Here is a 17,712-nt window from a genome sequence, read left to right as displayed (position 1 = left end):
ACACAGGTAGTATGAACCAAATTATGCAAAAAGTGTGCTTGAAATCAGAGGATGACCAGCAAGAAGTGAGCACAATAGAGCTATAACTGCTACACAGGACAGAAAAGGTAAAGCAACATACCAGTGGACATGATGTAACCAGGGATTAGACGTCCCAACCCGACGCGCGTTTCGGCGATTGCCCCGGACGAAGGCAATCGCCGAAACGAGCGTCGGGTTGGGACGTCTAATCCCTGGTTACATCATGTCCACTGGTATGTTGCTTTATCTTTTCTGTCCTGTGTAGCAGTTATAGCTCTATTGTGCTCACTTCTTGCTGGTCATCCTCTGATTTCAAGCACACTTTTTGCATAATTTGGTTCATACTACCTGTGTAACTATGTGTGACTGTTACTGATGTTATACACTTACTGATGTTATATACTTACTTGACAATCACCACAGCTACCGGTACCTGATTTCACTTTTTTGATATTGTGCTGTTGTCATTTGATGTACCTTGCTTGAATCCGTGCTGCTTTTCATTAGATACAGTTTCTTATGTGATCACATGCACGTATTTCCATTACTATAATATATGTATACTGCCTACATGTGGACACAATATCCATACCTGATATTCTTAATCGATTAGACGTCCTTTTTACTGTGTGACTCATCCCCTATTTCCATTTTTATTTGTTTCATGCTTTTATCTCAATAAAGAATTGTTTGTATCTTTCTCTGAATTTGTGCCTTAGTCGATCATATTTGTTGTGGGTTGGTTCTAGATGCAATATAGGAGGTCCCCTGCTTGGGTCCCCCTCATTAACCAGAAAAGAGAGCACTGAAAAGAGCAGCTCTCACTCTGGTGGACCCATCTCTTCCTTACATTACAAAGACAGTCCAATCAATTTCAATGAACACTGTGAAATGCCTAGTTTCCCTGGGCTGATCCACAAACTTGGGCCCCCCTTCCCCACTGCTGCTTTGCCGTGTCTATAGTGAACACCACGTTTTTGTGTGAGCATTGACAAATGGTTGTTACGATTCCCCTTGTCAAAGGGCTGTGTCCCTACATGCTGACAGTCTCCAACCATCGCTGACAGTATCACACTTCCTCTTGACAATGGGAATGGTAACACGCATTTGTCTATTAGTCCTGGGTACACAGTAATAAGTAGAACACAAGGATTACCTGCAACAGACATGTCAGGAGAGGTGACAGATCCTCTATAGATCCAGTGACTCACAAGTGACGTCTTCTCTGATGGGAGCCGTTCTCTTTTCTACATCTGACGCAGACCGTTATGGCGACTTCTCCTGATGAGACATCTTTGCCCATCACTTCTGCAGCCATTTACAGCCCCTATAAAAACACACAAATTTAGACACCAAGGCCCAAGACCATACACTAAAGGGGTTGTCTGGACACAGACCGATTTTTGTACTGATGTCCTATCGATGTTCCCGGACAACCCCTTTTACTCAGACTAATACATTTGTACCCCAGACTAGATCATAGAATACATACAGACCCAGACCTTCTAAACTATTGCTGTCCCCAGACCAGACGCCCCTAAACAAATACAGACCCCAGAACAAGCACCCTGAATAAATACAGACCTCAGACCGGACCCCTAAATACAGACCCCAGACCTGACCCCCTACACTAATAATGACCCCAGACCTGACTCCCTTAATACAAACCCCAGACCAGACCCCCTAAACTAATACAGAGCCCTAAATAAAGACCCCTAAACTAATAGACCCCTAAATACAGACCCCCCCTAAACTAATACAGACCCCAGACCCCCTAAATGCAGACCCCAGACCAGACCCCCTAAATACAGACCCCAGACCAGACCCCCCAAATACAGACACCAGACCTCAAACTAATACAGACCCCCTAAATACAGACCCCTACACTAATAATGACCAAAAGACCTTACTCCCTGAAGTAATACAGACCCCAGAGCATGACCCCTATTCTAATACAGACCCCAGACCAGACCCCCTAAATACAGACCCCTAAATCAAGACCCCTAAACTAATACAGACCCTAGAACAGGCCCCCTAAATAGACCCTTTAAACTAATACAGACCTCAGACCAGACCCCCTAAATACAGACCCCAGACCTCAAACTAATTCAGACCCCTAAATACCAACCCCAGACTCCTTAAACTAACACAGACCTCTAAATATACAGACCCTAAACCCCTTAAACTGTTACAAACCCCAGACCCCCTAAATAAAGACCCCTTGAACTAATACGGAAACCAAACCTCCTAAATACAGTCCCCAAACCAGGCCCCCTAAATACAGACCCCACACCAGACCCCCTAAATACAGACCCCTTAAACAAATCAATCCCCTTATACTTACATAGCAGCTCTCCTCAGTCTTCTCTGTGGAGTCTTGCTGCTGCTCATGGAGCTGCAGTCATGTGACCAGCAGGTCTCTAATCGGTAGTAAGAACTTCAGAAATGAGGTCATGTGACCTTATGTCTAAAGGTCCTTTTGCAGGACATACACAATGCAGTTTCGTCATGGTTTTTGCCGCGATTCGCTGCAAAATCACGGCAAAAACGCGACAAAACTACAATGTACTTTGGGCGGCCATGGTCCCCCTGGGAGCCTCGGGCGGCCGCCCAAAACGCCCTATGATAATCTGCCATTGTTCACACTCACTGGCCACTTCTCCCAGTGGTAATAGCTGTGGGACCCCGAGCCATTATCACATCATCAAGGGACCTTTCTCATAGGTAAAGGTTATCCAAATAAACCTTTCAAGTTATCAACAAGTTCTATTCAATGGAAACTTTTGGATGCCAATGCCTTTGTCTATAGGATATCCATATAAACAAAAAAGGTGTAATTCACAACAGAACCAAGAAAATATTAATTTCATTTCCATGGCAAGGGTTACAGATTATGACACGTTATAGCAGACTGTTCAGTCACTGCAGTTTCTATGAATGTCCTGAACAAAACACAATCTTCCAAAACAACCTTCTTATCAGAGTTAGGCCTCATGCACACGACCGTGTTTTTGCGTCCGCAATTCCCCCGAAAATCCACGGGAGAATTGCGGCCCCATTCTTTTCTATGGGGCCGTGCACACGACCGTAGTTTTTGCGGTCCGTGCACGGCCCGGGAGCCCGGACCGCATGTCTTATTACGGCCCGGTTCTGCGGTCCGGGCTCATTGAAAACAATGGCCGCGGCCATGTGCATGTGCGGGCGGCCTGCGGCTGACAGTCCGCTGACAGTCCGCAGCCGGCCGACCCGAAAATCACGGCCGTGCACACGGCTACGGTCGTGTGCATGAGGCCTAAATAGCATTCTAGGATGTAGAATGGGAAAGCCTCAGTGATTAAAGAGGACCCGCCAGCTCTCCTGACATATCTGTTTTAGTAAATATTTGTATTCTTCATAGAATAATAATGTTGGAGGACATTTTCATAAAACTCTGCCTTATGCTGTTCTTCTTGAAAATGTGTGAATAGATTGTCAACTGGATGTTATCATTGGACAATGTCTATGGACATATCCTGTTCACAAGGGGAATGATAACTCCATTTCCAGTAGGAATAACAGAGGAACGACACAACACTGTGTTCTGATAAAAGACGCTCCAGAATTGCTCTTTTATGGGAAATACAAGAATTTATTAAAACAGACATGTCAGGAGAGCTGACAGATCCTCTTAAATCACATGGGTGAAGTGAAGTGAAACCTTTGACTAACATTAGATACATAGTAACAAATGTAAATTAAAATGTATCACTTCATTATTAATTTTTTGCAGTTTCACTTGAATGGGAAAAGGCTGTAATACTATGAACCACCGCTGCAAGTATGTCTGCGTTTCACAGTACAGAGCAGTGACAGGAATGAAGGGGAAGCCACACCGTGGCCCGTTCTAAACAGCTGATCGTGAGGTGCCGAGTATCGGACCCCCAACAATCAGATATTGATGGCCTATACTTTTCCTCACTGAAAAAACTCTTTAAAGAGGTTTTCTCTGAAAGGATATCTATCACCTATCCACAGTTTAGATAACATGTATGATTGCTGGGGGCCCCAGCACTGGTTTTCATCCCGAGACAACCATGATCCGGAGTTTGAAGAAGCGGCGATGAACTTGGAGCCTCCGTCAGTTCCATAAACTTTGAAAATGAGTGATGTCACTCCCTTTAAACACCAATCCATTCAAACTCCTACTCACTGCGGTCATGGAGGAACGGGTTACTTAGGATCCCCCATTCTAGTGATTGGTGTGGATCTCAGCAGTGGGACCTTCAGCGATTATACATTTATCACCTATCCTGTGGATAGGTGATACATATTGTTTGTGGGAAAACCACTTTAACTGTAGCAACCAGTGTCATGCAGCTGCTACTAAGGCATATAAAATCATGGGATGCATAGGAGCAAAGAGGCACATGATGAGAAAATAGATTAACCACTTTATTAATCACTAGTCAGAACACCGAACATAGAATATTGTGTACGGTTTTGGGCACCAGTGTAAAAGAAGGACATAGTAGAGCTTGAGCAGTTTCAAAGGCTGGCAACTAAAGTAATAAATGGAATGGGTGGACTACAGTACCGAGAAAGATGATCAAAATTAGGGTTATTTAATTTAGGAAAAAGGCGGCTGAGGGGAGATCTAATAACTATGTTTCAATACGTTAATGGTCAATACAAATATCTGTCTAATGATTTATTTATACACAGAACTATAAGGCCTTGTTCACACAGTGCAGATTTGCTGTAGATTTTGCATGCATTTTTAAAGCCAAAAACAGAATTGTATCCAGGAGAATTCATATGAAAACCGCAGATAAACGCAGGTAATTCTGCAGGCAAAATACGCACTTAGTATTGAATTTTTAGGTGCCGATTTTAAAATTTGGTGGCAGAAACAGGTGCAGATTTTAGGCCCCATGCACACGACCGTGCCCGCAATCACGGCCCGCGATTGCGGGCACGGCCGGCCGCTGACTGACAGACGCATTTTCGGGCCGTGCTCCCATACAAAGTATGGGAGCACGGCCCGCAAAATGCGAAAGAACGGACATGTTCCATAATTCCCGGAACATTTCCACGGCACTGACACCCTTCCGTAGTGCTACGGAAAGGTGTCAGTGTTCAATGAAAGTTAATGGCTCCGTTTTTGTGGACCGCAATTCCGGTCCGCAAAAACGGAGGTTTTTTGCTGTCGTGTGCATGGGGCCTTATGCTGTGGACTTTGCATCTTTTTTATAAACTCATCAGATACAAGCCTGAGACGGAAACGCAAGATAAATTGACATGCTGCAGATTTTAAAATCCACACAACAGGTCAATTTACTTGCGGAAAAATTCAAAATACACATGTAGATGAGTTTGCTTGAAATCTCATTTACTTTGCTGGTACTGTATTACGCTGTGGATTTGATGCAGGAAAAACCACACATAATAACCATCGGGTGCATGTGGCCTAAAATGGGCGCATCCTCCACGTCTAGAGGAAAGATGGTTTCTACAGTTTTATTCTTTAAGAAATATGCTACAAGTAAATGTTTCCAAATTTTATGTAAAACTGTATTTCTCTAAAAAATGTTATGCATAATATGTGAAAAGCAAAATTTGCTATTGTTATTGAATGTGATGTCATTGTCTACAGGGTTCATACATACGATTGTGGGGAGAAAGTTGCAGATTGGTTATCTTGTTTCCTTGCCCGCAAGTGTCGTTTGATAAGGCAGTCATCGAGTTTTCATCGCTATGCAGGTGGAAAGAGAAAAGGTATGTAATCATATTATAGTGAAGGCTATAAATATAATCCACGAGGAACATTCCATGATAATTATAGAAGCTTTTATTCTTATATCGCATGTTACCTACAAGTATTCATAGCTACGTATCTTCTCAGGTCCGGTGGATGTAAATTCATCTTCACTTTCTTTAGTCAATGAAGCCCAGTACCTGCTTGTAAACACAGCAAGCATTTCTCACCTAAGTCAACAAATACCTCTCAGGTAAGATGGCATTCATACAGTACCTTCATTCGTATTTATTGATATGGCCATAGATATTTGACAAGTATCTACTATTATATATGATATTTGGTTAATCTGAAATAAACTGAATGGGAAGGTCCTTTATTCTGGGATCCCCTTGATCAGCTGTATAGCTGTAAAGGATCTGCCAGGCACAGCTTCGGGGTTAACACCCATAGATAATCAGTCTGCACCTGCTTCTATGTCTGTGAGACTGACTCCATCTTCCACCACTCAGGGTGGCAGGCTTAGGAGTGGGAGAACCTATCACAGCCTGGCCAGACGGAGCTAGCTCCCTCCCTCTGTCTATTTATACCTGCCTTTCCTGTTCCTCCTTTGCTTGTGATCTCGTTTGGTTTCCTGGCCCTGCTGCAGCTTCTTGTACTATTGTCCTTGCTTCATATTGACCCCGGCTTGCTGACTACTCTCCTGCTCTGCGTTTGGTACCTCGTACACTCCTGGTTTGAGTCGGCTTGTTCACTACTCTCCTGCTCTGCGTTTGGCACCTCGTACTCTCCTGGTTTGACTCGGCTTGTTCACTTCTCTTGTTGCTCACGGTGTTTCCGTGGGCAACTGCCCCTTTCTCCCCCTAGCTCTGTGTACCCTTGTCTGTTTGTCTGTCGTGCACTTATTGAGCGTAGGGACCGTCGCCCAGTTGTACCCCGTCGCCTAGGGCGGGTCGTTGCAAGTAGGCAGGGACTGAGTGGTGGGTAGATTAGGGCTCACTTGTCTGTCTCCCCACCCCCGTCATTACATAATCACAAGCCCATACCTAGTATACCCTGGTCCCTGACACCACTATGGACCCCCTTGAGACCCTGGCTCAGCAAATGCAGGGTCTCTCCCTACAGGTCCAGGCCCTGGCTCAGAGGGTCAACCAGCCTGATGCTACCATGGTAGTCCCCCTCACCTCACCTCTTAAACCCCACCTCAAGTTGCCAGACCGGTTCTCAGGGGACCGGAAGACTTTTCACTCCTTTCGGGAGAGTTGTAGGCTCTATTTTCGTTTAAAGCCCCACTCCTCAGGTTCTGAGAGCCAGCGGGTGGGTATAATTATGTCCCGGCTCCAGGAAAGGCCCCAAGAATGGGCCTTCTCCTTGGCTCCTGACGCCCCTGAACTTTCCTCCATTGATCTTTTCTTTTCTGCTCTCGGACTCATCTATGACGAGACTCACAAGACTGCTTTTGCCGAGAGTCAGCTGGTGACCTTACGTCAGGGTAAGAGACCTGTTGAGGAGTATTGCTCTGACTTTAGGAAGTGGTGCGTAGCTTCTCGGTGGAATGACCCTGCCTTAAGGTGCCAGTTTAGGTTGGGTCTGTCGAACGCCCTGAAAGATCTGCTAGTTAGTTATCCCTCTTCTGACTCCCTAGACCAGGTTATGGCTTTAGCGGTACGACTTGACCGACGTCTCAGGGAACGACGACTTGAACGTCTTGATGTTTTCTCCTCTGACTCCCCCATGATGCTTCCCGAGGTTCCGTTGCTTCGTTCCTCCCCTGAAGACTCGGAGGTACCTATGCAACTCGGGGCCTCCGTGTCCCCCCCAACAACGAAGAGATTTCCGCAGGAAGAATGGTCTCTGCTTCTACTGTGGGGATGACAAGCATCAAGTGAACAACTGTCCTAAGCGTAAGAATGCAGCCGGAGAACTTCCACGCCTAAGTGATCATCGGGGAGGTCACTTGGGCGCACAGGTATTTCCCGTAAATATGAAACATAATAAAATCTTGCTTCCCTTTCAGGTCTCTTTTGGTGGTAGGTCTGCTACCTGCAGTGACTTCGTGGATTCAGGGTCTTCTGCTAATATCATGTCTGTGGAATTTGCTATGTCTCTAGCTATGCCTTTGATTGATTTGCCTAAACCTGTCCCGGTAGTGGGTAGCGACTCCACTCCTCTTGCTAATGGTTATTTTACACAGCATACCCCTGTTTTTGAACTCCTTGTTGTCTCCATGCATTTGGAGCAGTGCTCTGTACTGTTAATGCAGGGATTATCGTCCGATTTGGTTTTAGGCCTTCCCTGGTTGCAGTTGCATAATCCCACGTTTGACTGGAATTCTGGGGACCTTACCAAGTGGGGTAATGATTGCTTGACGTCATGTTTTTCTATTAATTCTATTTCTCCCCCTGAGGAGGTGAACACGCTACCTGAGTTTGTTCAGGACTTCGCCGATGTTTTCTCTAAGGAGGCCTCCGAAGTGTTACCTCCTCATAGAAAATATGATTGCGCAATCAATTTAGTACCAGGAGCTAAGCTCCCTAAGGGTAGGATATTTAATCTCTCTTGTCTCGAACGTGAAGCCATGAGAGAGTATATCCAGGAATGCCTGGCCAAGGGTTACATTCGCCCCTCTACTTCTCCGGTAGGTGCTGGCTTCTTCTTCGTAGGGAAGAAGGATGGTGGTCTTAGGCCATGCATTGACTACCGAAGCTTGAATAAGGTCACTGTAAGGAACCAGTATCCCCTTCCTCTGATTCCTGATCTCTTTAATCAGGCTCAGGGGGCCCAATGGTTCTCTAAGTTTGATCTACGGGGGGTGTATAACCTTATCCGCATCAAAGAGGGGGATGAGTGGAAGACTGCGTTTAACACGCCCGAAGGTCATTTCGAATACCTCGTCATGCCCTTTGGGTTGTGTAATGCTCCCGCGGTCTTCCAGAATTTCATAAATGAGATTTTAAGAGATTACCTGGGGGTATTTCTTGTAGTGTACCTTGATGACATACTTGTGTTTTCCAAGGACTGGTCCTCCCACATTGAGCATGTCAGGAAGGTGCTCCATGTCCTTCGAGAAAACAAACTGTTTGCGAAGACCGAAAAATGTGTGTTTGGGGTACAGGAGATACAATTTTTGGGGGAAATCCTCACTCCTCATGAATTCCGCATGGACCCTGCCAAGGTCCACGCTGTGGCAGAATGGGTCCAACCTGCCTCCCTGAAGGCGTTACAGTGCTTCCTGGGGTTCGCTAATTATTACAGGAGGTTTATTGCTAACTTCTCGGTCATCGCTAAGCCTCTTACGGATCTCACTCGCAAAGGTGCTGATCTCCTCTACTGGCCTCCTGAGGCTGTCCAGGCATTTGAGGTCCTTAAGAAGTGCTTTATCTCGGCCCCGATGCTGGTTCAGCCCAACCAAATGGAGCCATTTATCGTGGAGGTTGACGCGTCCGAGGTGGGAGTGGGGGCTGTCTTGTCCCAGGGTACCAGGTCCCTCACCCATCTCCGTCCCTGTGCCTACTTCTCCAGGAAGTTTTCACCCACTGAGAGTAACTATGATATTGGCAACCGCGAACTCTTAGCCATTAAATGGGCATTTGAAGAGTGGCGCCACTTCCTGGAGGGGGCTAGGCACCAGGTAACGGTCCTTACCGACCACAAGAATCTGGTTTTCCTAGAATCTGTCCGGAGGCTAAACCCGAGACAAGCTCATTGGGCGTTATTTTTTACCAGATTCAACTTTGTGGTTACCTATAGGGCTGGGTCTAAAAATGTTAAGGCTGATGCACTGTCACGTTGCTTCATGGCCAGCCCTCCTTCGGAGGAAGATCCTGCTTGTATTTTGCCTCCAGGTATAATCATTTCCGCTATTGACTCTGATTTAGTCTCTGAAATTGCGGCTAATCAAGGTTCAGCTCCCGGGAGCCTTCCTGAGAACAAGCTGTTTGTTCCCCTGCAATTCCGGCTAAGGGTACTTAGGGAAAATCATGACTCTGCACTATCTGGCCATCCAGGCATCCTGGGTACCAAGCACCTCATTGCCAGAAACTATTGGTTGCCTGGGTTGCCTAAAGACGTTAAGGCCTACGTCGCCGCTTGTGAAGTTTGTGCTAGGTCCAAGACTCCCAGGTCCCGACCAGCGGGCTTACTATGTTCTTTGCCCATTCCCCAGAGACCTTGGACCCATATCTCCATGGATTTTATCACCGATTTGCCTCCATCTCAAGGCAAGTCGGTGGTGTGGGTTGTAGTAGACCGCTTCAGTAAGATGTGCCATTTTGTGCCCCTCAAGAAACTACCCAATGCTAAGACGTTAGCTACCTTGTTTGTCAAACACATCCTGCATCTCCATGGGGTCCCTGTCAATATTGTTTCTGATAGAGGGGTACAATTTGTTTCATTGTTTTGGAGAGCCTTCTGTAAAAAGTTGGAGATTGATCTGTCCTTCTCCTCTGCCTTCCATCCTGAAACTAATGGCCAAACTGAGAGGACTAATCAGTCTCTAGAACAATATTTAAGGTGTTTTATCTATGATTGTCAATATGATTGGGTCTCATTCATTCCCCTCGCTGAATTTTCCCTTAATAACCGGGTCAGTAACTCGTCAGGGGTCTCCCCCTTTTTCTGTAATTTTGGGTTTAATCCACGGTTCTCTTCCGTTTCACCTGGTAGTTCCAACAATCCCGAGGTAGAGGTCGTTCATCGAGAATTGTGCACAGTCTGGGCTCAGGTTCAGAAGAACCTAGAGGCATCCCAGAGCATACAAAAAACTCAGGCAGATAGAAAACGTTCTGCTAACCCCTTGTTTATGGTCGGATCTGGTGTGGCTATCGTCTAAAAATTTGCGCCTTAAGGTCCCGTCCAAGTAGTTTGCTCCCCGGTTTATAGGGCCGTACAAGGTCATTGAAGTCCTCAATCCTGTCTCCTTCCGACTGGAGTTGCCCCCATCTTTTCGAGTACACGACGTGTTCCATGCCTCCCTCCTTAAACGCTGCTCCCCGTCCTTGGCTCCCTCGAGGAAACCTCCGGTCCCTGTTCTCACCCCTGAGGGGGCAGAATTCGAGGTGGCCAAGATTGTGGACAGCAGGATGGTCCAAAGCTCCCTCCAGTACCTGGTCCATTGGAGAGGATACGGGCCTGAGTAGAGGACTTGGGTACCCGCTCGGTATGTTCACGCTGGGATATTGGTCAGAAGGTTTCACCTTAGTTTCCCCAGTAAACCAGGTCCACTTAGAAAGGGTCCGGTGGCCCCTCATAAAAGGGGGGGTACTGTAAAGGATCTGCCAGGCACAGCTTCGGGATTAACGCCCATAGATAATCAGTCTGCACCTGCTTCTATGTCTGTGAGACTGACTCCATCTTCCACCACTCAGGGTGGCAGGCTTAGGAGTGGGAGAACCTATCACAGCCTGGCCAGACGGAGCTAGCTCCCGCCCTCTGTCTATTTATACCTGCCTTTCCTGTTCCTCCTTTGCTTGTGATTCTTCTTGTTTGGTTTCCTGGCCCTGCTGCAGCTTCTTGTACTATTGTCCTTGCTTCATATTGACCCCGACTTGCTGACTACTCTCCCTCTCTGCGTTTGGTACCTCTTACACTCCTGGTTTGACTCGGCTTGTTCACTACTCTCCTGCTCTGCGTTTGGCACCTCGTACTCTCCTGGTTTGACTCGGCTTGTTTACTTCTCTTGTTGCTCACGGTGTTTCCGTGGGCAACTGCCCCTTTCTCCCCCTAGCTCTGTGTACCCTTGTCTGTTTGTCTGTCGTGCACTTATTGAGCATAGGGACCGTCGCCCAGTTGTACCTTGTCGCCTAGGGCGGGTCGTTGCAAGTAGGCAGGGACTGAGTGGCGGGTAGATTAGGGCTCACTTGTCTGTCTCCCCACCCCCGTCATTACAATAGCATTGTATAATATCACATTACAAAGCATCAATCCACATGTATTAGTTAGATGTATATTAATTTAATCTCCATCTTACGTTAACTAGTTTGTTTTTATTTCTTCTTTTGCAGAGAGGACCCAGACCATGCCGGTGGATTTCAAGCTGATCAAATGACTCAACGCTTCCGAGCAAATTTAGTCATTGACAGTAACATACCCTTTCAAGAGGAGGAGTGGGATGAGATTTTCATTGACTGTTTACACTTCAAGGTACAATTGTGTATATTCATTATTATTAATATTATTATTATCTTTATTATTATTATTATTATACATTTTAGTATAATTATTATTATTTATTCACCTACAGTAGCTCAATGTGTGTATATATACACATATATATGTATATATATATATACATATATATGTATATATATGTGTATATATATATATATATATATATATATATATATATATATATTAAAATACTTATAATATTACAGTATTAATATACACTAATGTGTATACTGTTTTGTTTTTTTACTACTAGCTGGCATAGATTTCTCTCTATAGGGCGTAGCAAGGTAAAGGGCCCCTACTTTGCCCCCTGCGATCAGATTACCCCCGTCCACACTATTGGAGAGTTAAATTAAAAAAAGAATAATAATGTAAAAAAATTATGCTGACTCCACGGCTACTCTTCCTCCCGGGGGTTTCTTTCACCATGACACATCTTAAACAACGTACTGATACAGCACTGTGATGCGTATGCAACGTAGCACTGATGGGAGAACAGTAGCGATGAGGTGAGTGTGTGTTTTTTTATTATATGGCCGATGTGGAAAGTGGATGGCACATGGCTGCGGTTGTTGCGCCACAGGCGAGGTGCACTGCCCAGCCGAAAGATGCAACACATTAAATAAAAGGCGTTCCCCTCTTAATAAATGGGTCGCAACTTACTTCAACCTTTTTTCCTATTAAGACTGGGGTACTGTATGGAACGTCTTAATAAATTGCCCCCACCGTCTTAGTTAAAACTAGACTAGTTTATTGACATATGTTGTGAGAAACTTCTGACTGCATTTGTCCTCTTTAGTAAGTTTGTCACAACATACATCAAATGGTTAATAAATATGTCACAAAGGAGATTACGCACAAACAAAAATGTTCTAAATGTTGATAAATGTGGACTTAAGTGTTCTATTTCCCTGCAGCACCATATTAAAGAGAAATGAAGTATTGCAAAATCAAAGGGTTGTCTGTGTAATGTGTAATTAAAAGAACATAGCAGCTTGCAGTTAGTTAATGTAAAACAGTGTAAAAAAAATTTTGGAGACTCACCCTGTGCAGGGACACAGATGCAACCACGCAAGCGCTGTAGCAGGCAGATAGTACAGAAACAGCAATAGCAACAATATACTGCGCATCCTCGTCCTAGAAAGCTAAGAATTACTAGAAGACGTAGCTATTAGCAACAAGCCACTAACAAAAAGGTTAAGGCCCCATGCACACGAACGTGCTTTTGCGGCCGCAATTCCCCCGAAAATACACGGGAGAATTGCGGCCCCATTCATTTTTATGGGGCCATGCACACTACCGTAGTTTTTACGGTCCGTGCACGGCCCTGGAGACCGCACCGCAGAAAGAACGGACCTGTCTTATTACGGCCGTGTTCTGCGGTCCGGGCTCATTGAAAATAATGGCCGCGGCCATGTGCATGTCCCGCGATATGCGGGCGGCTCGCGGCTGACAATCCGCAGCCGGCCGATCCGAAAATCACGGCCGTGCACATGGCTACGGTCGTGTGCATGAGCCCTAAGGGCTATGTTTTGGGGCTGTTTAAGGAGAATTTTACATGTTTGGTAATTACATTCTATGGCACATATGATTACTTTCTATAGTCGTATAACATAAGACATAAAAGTAATGATGGGAATATTAACAAAAGTTATACAATACAATATATGTACCTCTAAATGGTGTTATTAAAAAAATATATCTTGTCCTGCAACAAAACAAGCCATTTTATGGTTACTTTATAAAATAAAAAAAAGGGGTTTTATGGCTTTCGAAACATGGAAAAGAGAATATGGAAATAAACTGCTTCAGACTACGGTTCAAAACAGGCTGTGAATTTTTTTTTATTTATCTAGCCCTCCTATTCATGAAAAATTAGATGGCTTTACAATCACTCGTTTATAAAAATTAAAAATAAAAACTCTCTCCCTACAGGGCCCAGCTGACCTTAGCATCGCTGCATCTCCACATTGCAGAAGCGCTCAGGTCTATATATGACCCTTCTCTCCCTCTTTGTGCAATGTACGGATGACATGTGCGATACTGCATTCCCGTTGCAACCATGTCACATGCTGACAGTTTGTGACATGGCTGCAGTGGGAACACATGCTCTGTTCAATGTATGGAAGCCCCTTATATTGCTCAGAGACTAAAATAAGGGGGCATTTACAATCCAGAGTACCACTGTTTACATACATCAGTGCTCAGATCACTGTATTTTAAAACCAGTCATTGAAAAGCCATCTCATACGTCATGGCTAGATAAAAAAAATAAAATTGAAATCTTCCTTAAAGGGTTTGTCCAGGCACATATATGTCATTAGTATATGATTGGTGGGGGTCCGACACCCGGACCCCACTCCGATCAACTGTTCCGGCTGCCTCTGGCCCCGGAAGTTATGCAGTTGTCGGTGCCGGGAGCAAATTGCTCCAACCACTGTATAGCAACCATGCTGCAGCTCTGCTCCTATTCAACTGCCGGAACAGCTGATCGGTGCAGGGTCCGGGTGTCGGACCCCACTGATCATATATTAATGACCTATCCTGTAGATAGGTCATCAGTCTTAAAAATCACCCCATGCCCGGACAACCCCTTTAAGATATGGGCAGAGCACATGAATAAGTTTAGTAGTAAGAATATATTAGGAAATTGCTGTTCGGGGACTTCCTTATATTAGTCTTTCCTACACTTTAATAGCATTTTGAAACAGAAGGATTTATTATCCTTTTCAGTGATAGTATTCACTGATAGTATTTTCTATATGTGAAGTGCACAGGCTTCTTTTGAAAAAATGTGTATTGTAATGTGGTGTAAGAATGGTAACAAGATATGAATGGAAAGAGAATATAAATGAAAGCGCTAGCTTTATCTGACAAAGTTGTACAGAACATATTTTTTGCGCTTCAAAAAAATCAAGTGAAGATAACAGTCTAAGAAATGCAGAAGCGACAGGAAAATCGTTATTTGATGTGTCAAGAGGGAACGGAAAGTTATGATTCCAAAACTCCTTGACAGAAACTTATTTATGGGCATGTTATAAGCATAAAGGATAAATTATATAACAGGAAATTGAAAAAATGTTGCTTGAGACTTTAGCGTTTGTTTTGCAGACATCCTACCGTCTTACACAGATCTTTTAAGCAGCTTTATTTGTTCTGTATTTTGCTGATATTTCACCCCAGAATACCGAACACTGCTGACTGAATAGGATATCACAGTACAAAAAATGTGCAGTGTGCGCTATTCTCTGCTCAGCTTATTGGAAACGGTTTAAAACCTGTAAGGGAATATTTCGTCAGCATACCTCATGCTATGCTTTTCTAGGAGAATTGACTGGATTATTTTATATTTATCTAACTGGGCCATTTTATTGCTTGCTCTTAAGACAAGCATGTCTATAAAAAAAGGTTACAGTCAGCCTGGATAAAGTGATTAAATGTTTTATACAACGTGGGATGGATAGTATATTAGAAATGTGGGCCTTTTACCCTTACACAGGCTGGTTTGTGCTTGCGTTGCGTTGTCGAGATCAGTTGTGTATCACTTGGTCAAAACTTTTTTTTTTAACCTTTAGATGACTACTTTTTTGAGTCACTATAAATATAAGCATTATGTTTATTTTTATCAAGTTTTAGGTTAAAGGGGTCTTTTACGGTGACACCAGCTCTATCAGGGGCGCATAGCGGAAATAGATTAAAGGGGCATCTATTTTAATTATGGTGAAGGTAGGGGTACAACTATGGTTGAATTTACCAATTTTTGCTCTCACTGAAGGCCGGCAACTTAACCATTGTAGATGTAACAGGTCCTTTGCGATGGCCACCCATGCTGCGTCTTTCTTGATGCGGTCATGATATGCATCCACCTTAGTGTCCCACAGCTCTAGCCTCTCCTGTACCAAAGTGATCAGCTTTTCAACATCCATTGACCTTGGCATCGCTCAATATGATGCTAATTTTATTCTACCTGTCTCCATCTTTTTAACTACTAGCTGGTCCACACTGATCTGTGTCATGCCCATGGCCATGGGCCGTCAGGCTCACTCACCTCCTGACGCCATGGAACTGTGAGCGCTGGTCCCCATCTCCTCCGCAGGAGACGCCAGCGCTCACTTCCGCTTCTCCCGGCCTTGTCCCATAGGGTACACGCGCACGCTCATGCCCACTCTTATAGGGTCAGCGCGCGCACCTGAAATTAAGTACAGAATTAGCCCATGAGCCCTGGGCTAATATGCTAGACCTCCAGTCTCAACAGGACCAACTCCTCCAGACTTTGAACATTATTGCACGTCGGCTGGAGGTGCAAGCTGCTTATCCTCCTACTACACCTCCTGGCAGTACTGATCCTCCGACTACACCTCCTGGCAGTGCTGATCCCCGATTTTCTTTGCCACTTCCTGACCACTATGATGGAGACGCAAGGATCTGCCATGGATTTTTGAACCGGTGCCAGATCCACTTTAGCCTGTGTGCAAGGGCATTTTCGTCTGATGTCGCAAGGGTCGCTTTCATCGTCTCTCTCCTCACTGGCAAGGCCCTTGCATGGGCCTTGCATGGGCAAACCCTATCTGGGAGAGACAAGGACCAGAGACCTGTGACTTCCAGGGGCTCCTACGGACATTTTGCATGGTGTTTGAGGAGCCTGGACGAGTCTCGTCTGCAGCCGCCTCCTTGCTGAACCTATGCCAGGGAGACACCTCCGTGGGCGAGTACGCCATCCACTTCCGCACCCTGGCGGGAGAACTGTTGTGGAACAATGAGGCCCTGGTGTCTATATTCTGGCAGGGACTGTCTCCTAAGATTAAGGACGAGCTTGCCGCCCAGGATCTACCGTCTATGCTGGCTGACCTCATCCTTTTGGCCGCCCAGATTGATATAAGGATCCGAGAATGGTTCCAAGAAGCTCGTCAGGAGGGAGGACTCCCTAGTCCGGTTCCTACTTTGCAGCAACCCCTGCTGTCCTCTGATGCTGATCCTCCTAAGGAGTCTGTGAGAACAGACCAGATTAAGCGGTCTACCCAGGAGAGACAACACAGACGCACCTCGGGACTCTGTCTATATTGTTGCTTTGTAGGCCATCTTGTGCGTCTGTGTCTCCAAAAGCCCCAGAGCCTAGGGTTGGGGGGAGAGACAACCTTGGGTAAAGAAGGACTTTCGTCTTAATTATGGGTCTCATCAGGTCTCTGCGTATCTGGACTCTGGATCCGCTGCTAATTTCATTCGTAGAGACCTGGTGGATCTTCTCCAATTGCCCACTAACCCCCTGAAGAGGCCAATAATGGTTGCATCTGTGAATGGACTACAGCTGCCAGACCCAATTATAGCTGTGACCAAACCGCTGAGGCTCCAAGTGGGAGCCCTCCACTCCGAGTTCCTCTCATTCTTTGTCCTGGCTAAAGCCATCAAGCCTGTGCTGCTGGACCTGCCCTGGCTCCGACTACATGCTCCGGTCCTGGACTGGAATTCTGGAGAGGTTCTCCAGTGGGGCCCCGAGTGCCACAACCGTTGCCAGGTACAGAATCGTTCGGCTAAGTCTACTCTGCCTCGGTCCTTGGCAGGATTGCCCGGTCATTATTTTGCATTTTCGGATGTCCTCAGCTAGAAAGAGGCGGAGACGCTGCCCCCACACCGGGTGTATGACTGTCCTATCAACCTAGTTCGTGAAAGATGCTCTATCCTTCCTGGGCTACGTTATCTCGAATCAAGGCCTCAAGATATCCTGAAAAGGTAAAGTCTGTCCTGGAATGGCCACGCCCTCAAGGCTTGAGGGCCATACAAAAATTCCTGGG

The 17,712-nt window shown here is 45.5% G+C and overlaps 1 protein-coding gene across 1 annotated transcript in view; it reads left to right on the top strand.

Annotated features, from left to right (window-relative positions):
- The window catches only part of MOCOS (molybdenum cofactor sulfurase), a 442,257-nt gene that overhangs the window by 412,734 nt on the left and 11,811 nt on the right, over positions 1-17,712 (top strand). Inside the window, exons 11-13 of the mRNA XM_075828507.1 lie at positions 5,654-5,775; positions 5,903-6,008; positions 11,758-11,896. Of these exons, the coding sequence (XP_075684622.1) occupies positions 5,654-5,775; positions 5,903-6,008; positions 11,758-11,896 (367 nt within the window). The remainder of the gene's footprint in view (positions 1-5,653; positions 5,776-5,902; positions 6,009-11,757; positions 11,897-17,712) is intronic.

This window comes from Rhinoderma darwinii, chromosome 5, assembly GCF_050947455.1.
Source record: "Rhinoderma darwinii isolate aRhiDar2 chromosome 5, aRhiDar2.hap1, whole genome shotgun sequence".
Taxonomy (NCBI): domain Eukaryota; kingdom Metazoa; phylum Chordata; class Amphibia; order Anura; family Rhinodermatidae; genus Rhinoderma; species Rhinoderma darwinii.
The sequence above is the reverse complement of the archived record's forward strand: the minus strand, read 5'-3'. Positions and strand labels throughout refer to the sequence as shown.